The sequence below is a fragment of the Lissotriton vulgaris genome, chromosome 3_2 (genome assembly GCF_964263255.1).
Source record: "Lissotriton vulgaris chromosome 3_2, aLisVul1.2, whole genome shotgun sequence".
In the NCBI taxonomy this organism is placed as follows: Eukaryota; Metazoa; Chordata; class Amphibia; order Caudata; family Salamandridae; genus Lissotriton; species Lissotriton vulgaris.
Window position 1 is genome coordinate 1662794 of NC_141690.1, and position 15738 is coordinate 1678531.

General features: G+C 43.6%; 1 protein-coding gene across 2 annotated transcripts in view; it reads right to left on the reverse strand.

The window, feature by feature from the left end:
* Nucleotides 1-15738, reverse strand: part of NSUN7 (NOP2/Sun RNA methyltransferase family member 7) — a 1179115-nt gene that overhangs the window by 119613 nt on the left and 1043764 nt on the right. For both annotated transcript variants that reach the window (XM_086963929.1, XM_086963930.1), the window contains one exon: nt 6168-6285. In XM_086963929.1, coding sequence (XP_086820055.1) covers nt 6168-6285 — 118 coding nt within the window. The remainder of the gene's footprint in view (nt 1-6167; nt 6286-15738) is intronic.

A 15738-nucleotide genomic window follows, 5' to 3' on the forward strand; every position in this document is an offset into this window, starting at 1 on the left:
CGGCCCATTTGCTTCTGTCCTCCTTTTTGGATGCAATGGGGCTGGCTGATATATGGCGAATCCGTCACCCCAGGGACACCCAGTTTACATTCCACTCCGGAGCACATATTAGCCTTTCCCGGATTGATTACATCCTCATGCCTGCAGATCAAGTGGGGCAAATTACAGAATTTAGGCACATGGCAAGGGGCATATCTGACCGCTCTACAATATGGGTGCATCTGGGGAGGAGCAATGTTCAGGTGGGTAGAATGGCACCTATAAGCCTGTGGCACTTACGCAGCCCACTATACGCCATAAAATCCCTTCATCAATGGAGCATTATTTCCAGGAGAAGGTGGGATCGGTGGACTTCGCCTACACCCTTTGGAAAGCATTTAAAACGGTGGTGCGTTGTCAAGCAATTTCGCAAATAGCTGGGGCAAAAAAGTAGAGAAATGCTGCAATATTACAGCTGAAAGGAGAGATAATGGTACTAGAGGCGGAATAGTTGATATCCGGGGACCCAGAGTTAACACACAAACTAAGTCTCAAGAAGGAAGAATACAAGAGTGTGGTGACGGCAGGGCTAAAGAATATCAGAGAGACAAGCTTGGTAGGATATATGAGCTTGGGGACAGAGGGAGCAAATTGTTAGCTTGACTATACCGGCGTGAATAGGCCAACCGCCTGTTCACAGAACTTACTACTGACGTGGAGGGAGACAATCACTGATGTGCAACTAGTTGCAGACGAATTCGTCCAATACTATACTCGGATATATAAATCTCAATCAGTCTAACCAATAGAAGAGTTGAGAGTTTTATTAAAGGATGTTCGACAGCCAGTATTGTCGGAAGAAGGCCGAAACTTCCTCGACAGTGAGCTCACGAATGACGAAATAGCAAGGGCAATTAGGGATTTGCAGTCCGGAAAGGCTATGGGTCCCAATGGTCTCCCAGTAGAACTCTAAAAACTAAAAACCAGACAAAATAGCCCCCTATCTCAAGGCCATGTATGAGGAAAGCCTAGAAGCCAGTTTGCATCCCCAAGATCAGCGACCTAGGGATTATTGCTCCTCATACAGACCTATCTGCTTTTGAATGCAGATCTGAAGATCCTGGCCAAGTTGTTGGCTACAAGGTTGATCGGGGCGATATCCGATCTGGTCCATCCGGATCCGTCGGGATTCACGCCATCTGGAAACACCTCCCTTAATCAGCACCGACTCCAGGGGGTACTCGGGAGAGTAGATACGCTGAGAGTAGTAGCGGTGGTGGTGTCCTTGAATGCCGCCATGGCATTGAATACTATCGAATGGCCATACCCCTTTGCAGTGCTGGAGAAAATGGGATTTGGACCTGGGTACATTGGACGGGTGAAACGCCTATATTCGGAACCGTTGGCACAAGTGGTTTTGAATAACAGGAAATCAAATATCTGCACCCTTAGAAGAGTGACAAGGCTTTTTGCCCTGGCACTTGCGCCACTAGCAAGTTGGATTCATGGGGACCCAGTAATGCGGGGCCTGAAATGGTCCGCAGACTGGGAGGATCGTATTTCCCTATACGCCGATAATATCCTCTTGTACCTTGCGTCGCCGCGGCCCTCGATCACCAGAGTCCTAGACATCTTCACCACCTTCGTTATATACTCTGGTTATGCCATTAACTGGGCCAAGTCTGTGATATGTGCTCAGAGGGAGGTTCCCGCTCCTGCCCAGGGGATGTAGTGTGCCGGAGGAAATTGATGGCTTTTAGTATCTCGCCATCTACATCATGAGAGACCCTAAGCAGTATTACGAGCACAACCTTTTGCCAACATTGAGACAGCTTCACAGTGATGTGGAGACCCTTCTGCTCTCCCTGCTGGGCAGAGCAGCTCTTTTCAAAATGATGTCCCTGCCTCACTTGTTGTACATTCTACACAATTCCCCTGCCCTGACTTCCTATTTTGCTGCAATCGAAAGTGAGCAGAGAGCCCTACTGTGGGCTACAGGTACACCTTGAATATCGCTTCCTAAATTGGTGCAGAGCTGGTACGATGGGGGAATAGGGCTCCCAGATATTAAAAAGTACTATTCGACGGCACAATTGGTCGCAATTATTCAGGGTATACATCGTCCTCATAACGACCCGGGATACCTAATGGATAGGTGGCTGCTACCAGGAGGGTCATACATAAAGAAGCTCTATTCCAAACCAGCTAAATTGAACCTCACAGGGCCAGCGGCACATTCAGTCTAAATCTGGCATATAGCCCATAGGAGTCTTGGGTGGGACAAGAAAATCGAGCAAGCCACCCCCCTGTTGGGTTCGTATATATTGGGCACCCTTAGAAATTCAAGGGACTTTGATAAGTGGGACCTGATAGGACTGTCAAGAGTGGGAGACATGTGGAAAAGGGGTAAAGTAATTGAGTTCTCTGCGTTGCAGCAGGAGTATGACATGGCAGACTCTGAACTATTCCGATACCGTCAAGTGAGACACGCCCTGTATGCACATATCCCAAAAGGGGAAACCCTACCTGAAGCTACACCGCAGGAAGACAGGCTTCTTGATGGCTATATGGCCAATAAGTCAATAGCCCTCACATACCCAAATTGATTAATCACCCCTCTGATCCCCTGGTAAAGCTGAGAGAGAAGTGGACAGATGACTTGTTAGTGTTAGACAGTGAGGACTGGACTGAAGCACTTGCGTCTCCACAGGAAGTGGCAATTTCATTGAGACAAACTATTACAGTTGAAAATATTGCATATAACGTATTACTCACCAACAGCCCTGACCCGAATGGGTGATGGAGAGGACTTAAGGTGTAAAAGAGAATGCGGTAAGGAGGGTACGTGCTTCCTCACTTTGTGGGAGTGTCAGATCATTCGGAAATACTGGACAACAGTATTAAGATGTATGACAGAGGTGCTGGGTCAAGAACTAAACCTGGGGGGCAGAAGATGTTTACTTTCTGGCACATGCATCAAGGTAGGATTTTGCGAGTCCTTAATTGCGATAATTAAGGAATCGCAATTAAGGACTCGCAAAAGCCTATGCATGTAGGAATCTCTGAAAAATAGCGATTCCTACACATTCCTTATTTGCGACTCACAAATTGAGAGTCGCAAATAAGGAATGGCTTCCCATTCATTCCCGTGGGCCTGAATGGGAAATTGCATGCGCAATTTGCGAGTACCAATAGGTCCTCGCAAATTGCGCATGCAATTTCAGGGTGCAAGGGTGTCAAAATGACACCATGTTGCACCACCTGAAATTGATCTGTGCACATATGTTGCGCACACACATCCCCTAAGGGCAAGTGTGCGCGCAACATGAAACTTCGAAAAATGCACAAAAGTGCATTTTTCAAATTTTTTGCAAATTACCATGAAGTTCAACTTCATGGTAATTTGTGCCCCCTAATAGTGAAATCGCTGATTTTTTCACTTTAATGTATTGCATTTAAGGAAACTCAATTTGCGATTCCTTAAATGCAATTGCAATTTAAGTAATTGCAATTTAGAGATTACTTAAATTGCGATTTTTTTATTTGGGATGATGCATCCCAAATGCAAAAATACCGGTCTCAAGGGGGCAGATTCTGAGAATCTGCCTGTTTGTGACCGGATTTTCTTTTGATGCATGTGCCTGTTAATGTGTGGGGGCCAACAGATCTAATCAGCAAAGAGAAACTGTGGGCGACCTTGGGGTACATGATAGCTAAAAGCAATATCGCTAGAATGTGGGGCGCGAGAGAGGCCCCAACACTGACACTTTGGAAACAGGGCATGGACTCGTGTATGTTCAGAGAAAAAATAGTCTATGTGTCCAGAGGATGCCCAAAGAAATGGGTTCAGATATGGACAAAATGGAATGAATATCGTGGAAGTATCTGTGTTCCCCCATTTCTCCTTCCCCTCCCCGCCCATGACGAAGTTATATCGGCTGATTACTGTAAATCCTAAGTATGTAGTATGTATAATTGTAACTGCTTATTGCACCATCTCAAGCTCATGTTTGAAACTAAGAGTTTTTCTTGTCTATGTTAAATTACTGTATACCTGCACTACTGTTCTCAATAAAAAAAGTTATGTATAAAAAAAAAATGGAACTACCATTCCCAGAAGTCTCTGGGGGTTGCTTACAAAGGTCATGTGACGTACATATCATAAGTCATGTAAGCTATCAATGGAGCATGTGCTCAGATGTTTCATAGAGAGGAACTCCTTTAAATATTGCTTGTTATGCTAATGTGAGACCTACAGTCATGAACAATGATGGATAAGATTAGGTCAAAACACAACATTGCACCCTTGACAAATTTAGTAATAAGGCAATAACCGGGAATCATTACCTAAGAATACTTTTAGAACTTACACTCGAAACCTCTACACTCCTGTATTACCTTTCACTCAGCACATAGAGTGACTACAGGGGCATGGCCCCACTTGTTCCTATGATGCCTGATTAAACAACAACAAGGGTAAAACTATAGGCTATCAAAAAAAACACCAGAGCTTCTTATACAGCGCACATCCTGAACTTGCGTACTTGAAGGTCTTATCAAATATGGTCTGTCCCCAGCCTCTTTTTATAGGAATTGTGTCCTGAGGCAAGGGTTGCCTAGAGTGGGGATCTTGTTTTGTGATTATGGTGCTTAAGATTTTATGGAGTGTTATGATTTTCGTAGATCGATTTTATAAATTGAACATTTTTCAGTCTTTAAGTAAATCAATATTTCGAAGTTAACAAGCGCCTTAAACTGAGTTTGAAAAGGGCGACATCTAGCGGCGGTAAATGATCAGTTTTGCATGTTTTATATCATTTTTATCTTACCTCAAGATTGCAGTGGTATGTACCTTATCACCTTTACTGCTAAGGCAATATTTTACTGCTCATTTAATTTCCATTGAAATCAATGAAAAGTGCATGACGAGTTACCCTTGTCATTAGCAGCCAAGAGGTTAAAAGTATTACTGTATGCTATATGTATTATCTGTATCTTGTATGTGATCTCCAACAGAAGGATGCATACCTCCTCCTTGAACTATATATTATAAATGCTATACAATGTGCAGTCCTATTTGTCTCATTGAGCCTTAATGTAATATAAAATTGGACTCATACTCACATGTGAACCACAGATATATGGTTATAGCTTTAGTCCCGATGAAAGCCTAGGACTCACAGTGGCCAGTAACCTGGCTGCAACATGTCGAGGTAGAAAGGGAAGTACAGACAATAATTTCTACAGACATCCACCTAGATTGTTTTTAAATCCAATTGACATAAACGGAAACAGAAGTGACCCTTGGGATTATATATATATCAAATATCAAATATAATATCAAAAGTGCTCCCTGGGAGCTAAGACCAAGTCTGCCCTGGTTCATAGGTATTTCAAGAAAAAAAAGAGGATTTTCTAAGGTTACCAACTTTCTCGCGTTTGGATCATTTTGTTGGGTTGTAGGATACAAGTTACGTAATTGATGTAAACAGAGAGATATAATCCTTGACATTCCAAAGAAAATCTCTCTTCCCCCCCTTCCCCAAAGGAATTTTTTGGGTATATGCTGATTGAGCAAATAATATCTCTTCAACACGGTGAGCAGGACTCAGACTGGGGACTTTGAGAAATGATTCACCAAACCATGGCTCTAATGTGGCGCGACATCTTGCAAAGTAGAAATGGTACCTTCAAAGAAGAATGCATACTGGTTATTATAAGAATATTACTCTTTGGGTCTTAAGAGCCTGATGTAACACATGTTGTAGTTCCCTCTTGTTTCTTTGCCTGTCTAGTGCCCCACTTCTCTCCTCCACACTTTCCAGCAGCATTGTTGTAACTTCTTTCTGACTCGCAGCCCAATTCCACCCCATTCTTGAGCTCTGGTTATATTTTGTCACTTTCTATTGAATGTAGCCTAAATATCTTTTCGTTAGGTTTCGTCCTGTCAGGTTCAATCCATCAACATTGATTGAGTAAGGATCAAATTTCATTAAAATTACAATAAACTCTAAAGTGCCGTGAGTGTCACTGCAAAAACATTTGATAGAACTGTGTTAAAAAATGTATGCGTTATTTCCAAGGAATTATGATTCTTGCTCTAATATGGGAATGAGCGTTTATACTTTAAAAAGTTAATTCCATTATTAAATAGTTGTGATTTCAATAGCATTTTTGAAAAAAAGTACCTGTAAGCATGGTGCCTGTTTTCCTCCACTCTGAATTCCAGTGCTTTATTCACCACATCTTCATTTTCTTCCTTGTACACGGAGCAGGTGTAGTAAACAATTGCTTGCACTTTATTAACTAGAAATATTTAAAACAATATCACCACAGTTTTGCGCCATCACTTCCAGAATGAAAATTACATTATTCAGTATTAGAAAAATGAAATGAAATATAACATGTAAACAATGACACACAAACCTGCTATAACCACCAGAATAAGTGCAAAGGAGCTTTAATTGTTATGCCCATAAGCAATATATTCCATATTCAAAATCTAAGATCAGAGCTCTTTCAAAAATATTTTGCTCATATGTTTAAAAAATACCTATAACTTATCATTTTGAATTAAACAAAATATTTATTGGAGTAATAATTTAAAAAGTATAGGCTTTCGTTTAGAGGTGGGCAGAAAGTTCAACGTTAGGCACTTGTGATTTTCCTGCTTATCTTTGCACTTTGAGGCAATTAAGAACATGGCACAATTATGATCCTTGTCTGCTGTTACAAATGCATTTAGCATCCGTTAATAGCAAAATAAATGTTAAAACGGGCACTACAACTGAGAGAAAATATTTTTTGGCTGTTATACGCCAATTTACACACAACATACAATTGTACACTAAGAATCGGTGTGGGTGAGTTCACACAGCTGCTCAACATATATCTCTGACAGGAACATGTCTATAGAAGGTTATGTAATGTTATGTTATGTGTATTTGTAAAGTGCATTATCAACCACAAGCTTATCCTGGTGCTGAGAGTATGTGTTTGCCTAGCCCTGCTTATGGGAGGTTGGACAACTGAAGAGTCAGGACTTCAGCTTCTTGCAGAATTCAAGAAGAGAGGTGGAGGCTCTGATGTGGTATTCCATGCTTTAAGAGCAAAGTGCTCACAGTTTTGTTAAGTGGTTACTAAGTATAAAAAAGTACAATTTCTCATGAATACCTACAATGTGTAGGCATTTTCAAATTGAGTTGAGCCTGTTTTGAAGGTTAAAAATAAACAAAGGTGTTGGTTAAGCACCAAAATACAGTCTCACCAGAAACACATGTTATGCATTTTGAAAGTCCAAAATGTGCCCTTTTCATCCTCAAGATTACCTATTTAGCCTCTCTGGTTGCAAAGGTAAGCGAAAATATTTAAATATCAAACCTGCAGACCATTAAACCATTCACATTAACGGAGGCTGTGGCTTTGGAGTTTTTGTTATCGACTAAGCCCATGAACTTCATGAATTTTCCACTGAGCACTAGATCTTCTCCTTGTTGGCAGGCTATTACTTATGAATACATTTTCTTTTAAAATAATATCTCAATAGCCGATTTCGCTCCTCCATTAGCACTGCATATATACACATGTTGTGCATTATGTCCTACCTTACGCATATGCATAGATGCCATGCAGACTCGTGGATAGTCTTAACCAAGCAGGGGAATTGTGTAGAGGAGAAGTAGCTCAAGTGATAGCCCAGTAGTTCCGGATTATTGTCGTCTTCTAGTGAGTTGCTTGCTGATCCCGCCATAGAGGGTGTTCCAATAGTCCAACTTGCTGGTGAGTAGGGTATGAGTGAATTTTTCTAGTGTTGCTTAGGAGACATTTGAGGATCTTCCTCCGCATCTTTAGGGTGGGGAAACAGGATGCAGTGATGGTGTTGACTTGTGCAGTCATGTTGAGTTTGCTGTTGATTATTCAGAGGTTCCTGGCATAGGTTCTAGGTGTGGGTCAGAGTTCAGCTTGGCACCAGTTGGAGTCCCATGGTGAGGTGTTCTTGCTGAAGATCAATAATTCTCTCTTGTCAATGTCGAGCTTAAGACAGACAGTTGGCATTCATCAAGTTAGGGACTTTGGTCATGAAGGCTGTGAGCATGTTTCTTGTGTTGGGGTCTTGCCTGAGAGGGAGAGTATGAGTTGCATGTAATTGGCATAGGAGAGGATGTTGATATTGCTTGCATGAATGACATTGGCCAGAGGAATCGTGCATGAGTTGAAAAATGCTAAAATAGCTGCCTCAGTCCTAGCATGTGTGACCTGCAGTGGAGAAGTGTGGCTCAATGATTAGAGCGGCAGACCCTGATGCAGAGGTCTAGCCCGGGACCAGGGTTCAATTCCCCGCCTCGGCGGGTCTTGGGCTCAAAATTCCTCGGACCTGATAATTCCCGCCCCGGTGCCTATTCCAATCATGGAGTCCCACTCTGCAACTCTGGGCAATAGCTTGCTTAATCTCCACAACGGCCCCCACAACGCTAAGGATGCCTGGCCTCCACCTTGGGGGAGCCTAGGAGTGGACGCCTCACAGGGAAAGCCAGGATGGGTTCCACAGCGGTATTCGTAAAAGCGCCTTGAGACCCTTGCGGGTGAGTAGTGCGCTATACAAGTATCAATTTACAATTTTTACCTTACATCAGATGGAGAGTGGGCTCTGCAAAGACAATATTAACAGAGAAAGCAAGATATTATCAGTGGCAATTATGACCTTGGCAGCCACAGGCCATGTTTGATGTCCAAATTATTGAGAGTCTGTACAGCCATGGGGTAGTGGTCATTTATGTGATCCACTGTATTCCCCTGAAAAAACTTTGAACAGCTCTGATGCACAAAGGGTTTGGAGCTCTTTTATGCACCAGACTCATATTATGATCTATAGAAAAATGTTTTCCGACAAGTAGCTTGTGAGCAACTGGTAGCTCTCCAACTACCTGTAAGTATCCTAAATGTGTGCAGTCCAGCCTACTAAATTAGATGCTTTTACTTGGTTGAATTAATATATGTACACCAAAAATTAAGCATGCATTTAAGACAAAAATGTATGTATGCTCAGAACTTATAGGCTGATGTTTAGAGAAAAATTGCTGAATTTCGAAATTATATTTAAATTTTATATTTGAGTGATAAATAATTTAGAGTTCAGAAGACTTATTTCAAATTGTTACCTTGGTACCAGGGGCACTGCAGCTGTGGCTGCTAAGTATTACCCTAATAGATGCAATGCACATTGCCAAAGCCTTTTTTACATTACCGCTGGCAGCCGTGCCTGATGCACTGAGGTGAGCACTCCTGGTAATCTTTTATATTGTGTCAATAATGTAACCTGGCCTGATTTGGTCACTATTACAACGTTAATAGTAGCTTGGGATGATTCCCATTGAATATAAAAAGCTCTTATTGCTTAAAACGTTAGAGACCACTGGACCAAGTGCATCAGGCATCACAGACATCTCTTAAAATGCTCGCTGAACGTGGAGCCATTAGCATCGTATAGCTACAAAGCAGATCATGCTGGTCTCCCCCTGTACTTCTGTCTCTGCCAGCTATAAATAGTACATCAAATCATTGACTGAACATGTGACCAGACAGATGATCCTCAGCAATAAGCAGTGGCACAACGGAGTCTCCTGTTGCTCTAATGGGGTCTGGTGGAAGATTTCCTGGCGGCTGCCTCAGCTTCGAAGCTCTCTCACAAGAGGCTTAGGTGTCAAAAGATCAACACTCTCTACCTCAATGGACTGAAGAGACGGGATCTCCCTGCAAAATATTAAACAGACCCAAACATCATACTTGCTGAGTCCAGACTGGCACAATGAGAATCACTGTAAACCCTGTGTAGCTCTGTGATCTTAGTTAGAACCCTTGGAATCCGGGTAGTCGTACTAAAAGAAAGGTACATAGAAACACCCCATGCAATCAGTTATTAGAGTGTTCCCCGGTGAATCAGGCCCCCTGTCCGTCCAAGGATGAACCTCTCGCATTTTATGTGCTTGTGGCCTGAAAGGCCTATACTATAGAATGACCTTAAAGCTTTAAGGTGGGATTGAGTATTTCGTAGAGCATATCCCATTCATTTAATGAGTAGAGAAGCCTGCTTAGTCTGCCCACCCTGACCTTTTCGATTTTTGTAATTTGGAAATGAAGAAGGGCATGGCCTGTTACAGACCTCAAATCCACCAAGCTACAGTCATCTGGCAGAGCTGTGCAGAGTGGCTGCCCCTTAATTTCATGAATTAAAAGAGGCCTCTGGTACTATACTCTGAAATGTCGGTGGTTATCTTAAACGGGGCAAGCAGACAGGGTATCTCACCTGGAGACTAATAGAGTGCCTCAACCATTCCAGGGTTGGTACCAAGGATAGGTGGACAGGGTCAAGGTTTGACTGCTTGTCTCGCAGCTGTTCCCAGTGCAGTAAAATCTCCAGTCACAAGAGGTCGCAGAACAACCTGTGTATGTATATTAGTTAGGCTGTGCTATCCCAGATTGAACTGGACAGAAGACCTTGTGTTTAAATTCAGGCCACCTTTGCTTTTGTGATATGCAACCTGCCAATATGAGCACATTGTTGAAGAGCCACAATAAGTGTTTTTATTTCACATTTTATAGTCATACTATCTCACGTTTAGTTTTACTGCAGCATGATGTTTTTAAAGCATCCTATTTCAGGCATTTTCTTCCAATTTTAATTGTGAGAGAGAAAGTGATTTTTCACAGCCGAGCAGGACTTGAGTCGTGGCTGCAGAACATGTTTGATGTGTATGTATTGAGTAGTAAGTATGGGATACTACAGCTAGGGCAGGCTTTAACGCTGGCGGCGCCTGGTGCGACAATCCTTTTTTTGGTGCACCCAAATGACCTCCTTCTCCACGGATTCCCTTACTACCACCCTCCAACAGTGCCTCTCATCTCTCTGCAGCACCCTCTCACATGCATTTCATTTGTTTCATAGCGCTACTCATTCCAGTGTAGGATGTCAAAGCACTTTATATCACACACACATTATACAGAGACAATAAAACATATGTATGTAAATCAACCTATAGGAAATGTTACATATGACATTGAGGATGTCAAGGTTTAGAAATCACAAGTCATCCATACTAGTAGGCAGTTATATTTTAAGCGTTCGTGATCTGGAGGAGCACACATTCTGGATTTAAAACATACCACAGTGGTTGCGGATAGCCTTACTAATGAATATGTATTTCTACCCAAACTAACACCTTTCAGCAACATTAGGATAATGAAAGACAGGAGAAAAAGAATTATGTTCTATCTTATACCATGCAGTTTGCATGCAGCTCCTTGATGACAGTTAATGAGTCACTGTTCAATATTAGGATTGTAACTTATGAACTGCAAGTAACAAAAGGATCTCTGTGACAAAAGCAGTAGCCCACTGAGCTATCCACATAAAATATGTTCTGTGATCTGCATGGCAAACATTCTTTGAGACAGACATATTAACCCGCTGCAATACGTTATTATGAGTAAAAACTGCCAGGAGACAAAACGCAGATCTCGCTCCAACAGGAAAACTACGTGACACTCAATGAACTCTGCACCAGGTGCGTTTTGTCGGAAAGTAGGATATTTCTGGCATAGGTACCTCTAAGTTTTGCCTGATGTCAATGTGTTTTGGTTGTAGTTCACTGAGATCCTGCTAACCAGGACCCCAGTGGAAGTGCTTTTTCCTCTAAATTTGCTGGTAAGTACTTTGTACACCCCACAATTGGCATACTGGGGTACCACTGTAAGTTAACACACAAAAGAGAGGGCCTCAGGAAGTTTAAAGACCTGCAGGGACCGATTCCCCTAAACTAGAAGCAACAAAGCACAATAAGGCCCCTAGGTCTAGATAGAAAGAAAAAGAAATAGAGCGCTGGAGTATCCCTTTTACTAGGGTAGGGTATACACACTACACTAGTTCAGTTGGCCCTTGAAAGGGGAGGCCTACGAGTGGGGAAAGAGAGGAAGAATTTGGGGGTTAGTTCTCCATGGTGGCAGCATTAGAGACTCCAGAGTAAGGGTGGAGCACTTTTACTCTAGGAATCTTAGCAAGGTTGTCCCTCCTTATAAGACTGGGAGGATATCCACACGTGGATTACTGCTTTGGAAAGGGCCTGTAAAGCCACAAAGTTCCCCAGAAGCCATGGGCAGATATCCTGTGACACTCCTTTACAGATAAAGGTAGAGACAAACTTTTGGAAGTAAGAGAAGAGGATGCAGACAGCTACAGTCTTGAAACAGGCACTTATGGAAGGGTTAGTACTTATCTATGAGGTGTACAGAATTTAGTGCAGAGATACTCAAAAAACCTCTTCAAAAGACTGAGTTGATTTCATAGACTGCAGTTAAGGCTGGTTACATGGTAGTAATGTACATGAATATAATGGATTGTATAGTTTGATCACAAGAGAACACATCCTTAATAGCCTGTGTGTCTGACAAACTGCACCAATACCTGGTGGACTCTGATCTCTCCCCAAGAATTGGGAAAGAAGGCACAGAAATGGGTTCGTACCAGGGTGAGCATTAAGTCTCATGGCGTGGGTCACCAGAAAAAGAAAGATAAATCTAAGTCCCTAGAGAAAGATTGGGAAAAACTTAAAGATAGCAAGAAAGAGTCTTCTTCAGGTCCACAAAATCTTCCACTAGGGGTGGGTCCAAATCCTCCTCTTCCTCTAGCAATAAACCTCCTTGGTGCTTTGCTTGTAAACAAAAAGGCCATAGGACATCTGATTCCAGTTGTCCTAGACAGGCAACAATACTGCTAATACTTCACCTAGAGCCCCTAGCAGCAACACTAGTAGCAGTTCTACCTCCAATGGTGTAGCCGGATTCACCTCAGGACCTCAGTGAGTTCTGGCCTATTCAGAGAAGTCACTGAGGCTGTCCTGGTATCAGAGGGTGGCACTGACCTTGCCTGACAGGATATACCCCCTCAGACGCTTACAGGGACATGGGAGCTAGTGTCATTATGGTGACTGAAAAACTGGTGTAATCTGAGCAATTCTTACCTGGGTATACTTTTCAAGTAGCCAACACAGGCAATATCACTAATTCCCCCCTCCTCCCCCTTGGCAGTGATCAATCTCAGCTGGGTGGTGTGGGAAGGATACTGGCCCTAAAAATGTTGTGTTATTCTCTAACTGTCTTGTAGAGTGTCTTATTAGGAAATGATGTAGAGGCGTCAGCATGAGCTGTAGAAGAGTTAAGGACTCATGCAGCCATACTTGGACTACCTGAAAGTGTTTTGTGGCAACTAGAGCACAGGTCAAGAAGCAGGGAAATCAAGGAGCAGTGGAGTCTGAAATAATGGACCAGACTGCTACCAGCAAGAGAGGTAGATAGAACAAGAAATTATCCTCCCCCAGGTTTCATTTGAAGGCCAGTCTTCTCAGGAAGATGATCTTGCCCCTTGTTGGACCGGACACAGCAGAGTTGCTAGGAACAAGGGGGCCGCCCAGGGAGGAATTGAGTCTGAAGCAGAAATCCTGCCCCTCTCTTGAGAGTCTCATGGAGCAAGCTACTGCAGAGGCAGGGGATTTCAGTGGGACCCTAAGGTCTATTGGGAGGATGGACCCCTTTATTCTGAGGCTAAGGACCTCATGCCTGGTGCTACCAGGAGGTTGGTTTTTCCTCAGATGTTTAGGGAGTTCCGCTTAACCCTAGCACATGACATACCCCTTGCAGGGCATCTTGGTCAAAGCAAACTTTCACTCGCCCCACATGTCTGAAGACCTGTCACCTGTCACCTGCCTAGCCAGTGGTAAGTCAGTTAGCACTACAAAGACCCCCTTAATCCCACTACCAGTGGATGGGGATCCCTTTGAGAGGTGGCAAGAGATACCCAGAAGCTACTCCCCTTAGGACCACTACAGCTCCTGCAGATGCCGAGGCTTTTTTTAGGAATTTTTGCCAGAGTGGGTTTTCCTAAGGAGGGGGTGTCAGACCGAGATGCAAACTTCATGTCTGGCTACCTGAACGCCATGTGGAAAGAGTGTGGTGTCAACTATAGGTTCACTACACCATATCATCCACAGGGTAACAGGTTATTTAAAAGATTCAACAAAACCCTTAAAGGTATGATTATGGGACTATCTGGCATGAACAGGAGGAGATAGGTTGTCCTATTACTTTGTCTTCTTTTTGTCTACAGAGAGGTTCCACAGAAGGGGGTGGGCTACAGCCATTTAAACTTCTGTTTGGACATCCAGTTAGGGGTCCACTTTGTCTGGTGAAGGAGGGATGGGGGCAGCCTCTCAAACCTCCTAAGCAAGAAAATCTGGAGGCCTGCCAACACCAGATGTTGTGGCATGACCAAAAGGCTGTTCTGACTGTTTAACAGCCAGGGCAGAAAGTGTGGGTCTTGGAGCCTGTGCCCCATGAGCACTCCAAGACAAGTAGAGTAGCCCCCATGATATCCTGGGGAAGAAGAATATCTGGGTATTCCTGGAACTCCTGCAGAGTGCTTCGTATGAACTGCCTAAAGCCTTACTTTGCCTGGGTTGACATGAGCTTGCTCATGGCTACTGACGAGGGACAAGAGAGAGTGGCACTCTTCCTGATCTCTCATACAATCCAGTTGATGGAGTAGTCTTGGCAGACAGCCTCCCTTACCAACAACACACTGACTGCAGACAGGTTCTCAGCCAGTTTCCAGAACTCTTTTCCCTGACACCCAGCCTGGGAAGAGGTGTGGCGCTGCGGCTAGGGTGACTGACTACGGAATCTGGGGATCACGGTTCGATCCCTGGCACCGGCGGCAGATTAGCCCAGCACCATGTGACTCTAGGCAATAACTTGCTTAATTTTCCCGACGGTCCCCAGCGCCTAGAGACCCTTACAGGTGATCGTGCGCTTTACAAATGTGGATTATTATTATTATTATTATTACTTGGCCTGGACATAGGTGACAGTCTGCCTCTCAGGAGTAAAATCTACAGGCAGCCTGACCATGTCAGAGATTGCATCAGGGCAGAGGTCCAGAAGATGCTAGAGTTGGGGGGGTCATGGAGCCTTCAGATAGCCCTTCGGCTAGTCCAGTAGTCCTTGTGCCACAACCTCATTCCCAGGGAGGAAATAAAGAAATTAGGTTTTGTGCAGACTAAAGCGGCCTCAATGCAGCCACTAGGGCTGATGTCCAACCTATTACCAGGGCAGATAAATAGATTGATACTTTGGCTTCCGCCAGGTATTTTAGCACCTTCAACCTGACTGCAGGCGGTTGGCAGATCAGGCTCACAGATGCTGCAAAACCTAAGACAGCATTTTCAACCATTGGTGAGCACTACCAATTCACAGTAATGCTCTTTGGATTGAAGAATGCACCTGCCACACTCCAGAGGCTGGTGAATCAAGTTCTGACAGACCTGTAAAGCTTCATTGCAGCATATCTAGATTATATAGCTGCCTTTAGTCCCACATAGAAGGATCACCTATTACACCTCAGGAGTGTACTTAAGGCCTTGCAGAAGAGAGGCCTTACTATCAAGGCTAATAAGCACAATATAGGGCACAGGAAAGTTATATATTGGGCCACCTGGTAGGTGGAGGCCTTGTTCAACCTTTGGAGAGACAAATCCAAACCTTCATTGATGGGTTGCGCCCACTACCCAGACTTAGGTCAGAGCTTTGCTGGGCCTGACCGAGTATTACAGAAGATTTGTTAAGAGGCATGGGTCCATTGTGACACCCCATAATGACCTCACCTCTAAGAAGATGCCTCAGAAGGTGATTTGGACAGGTAGCTGTCAAGATGCT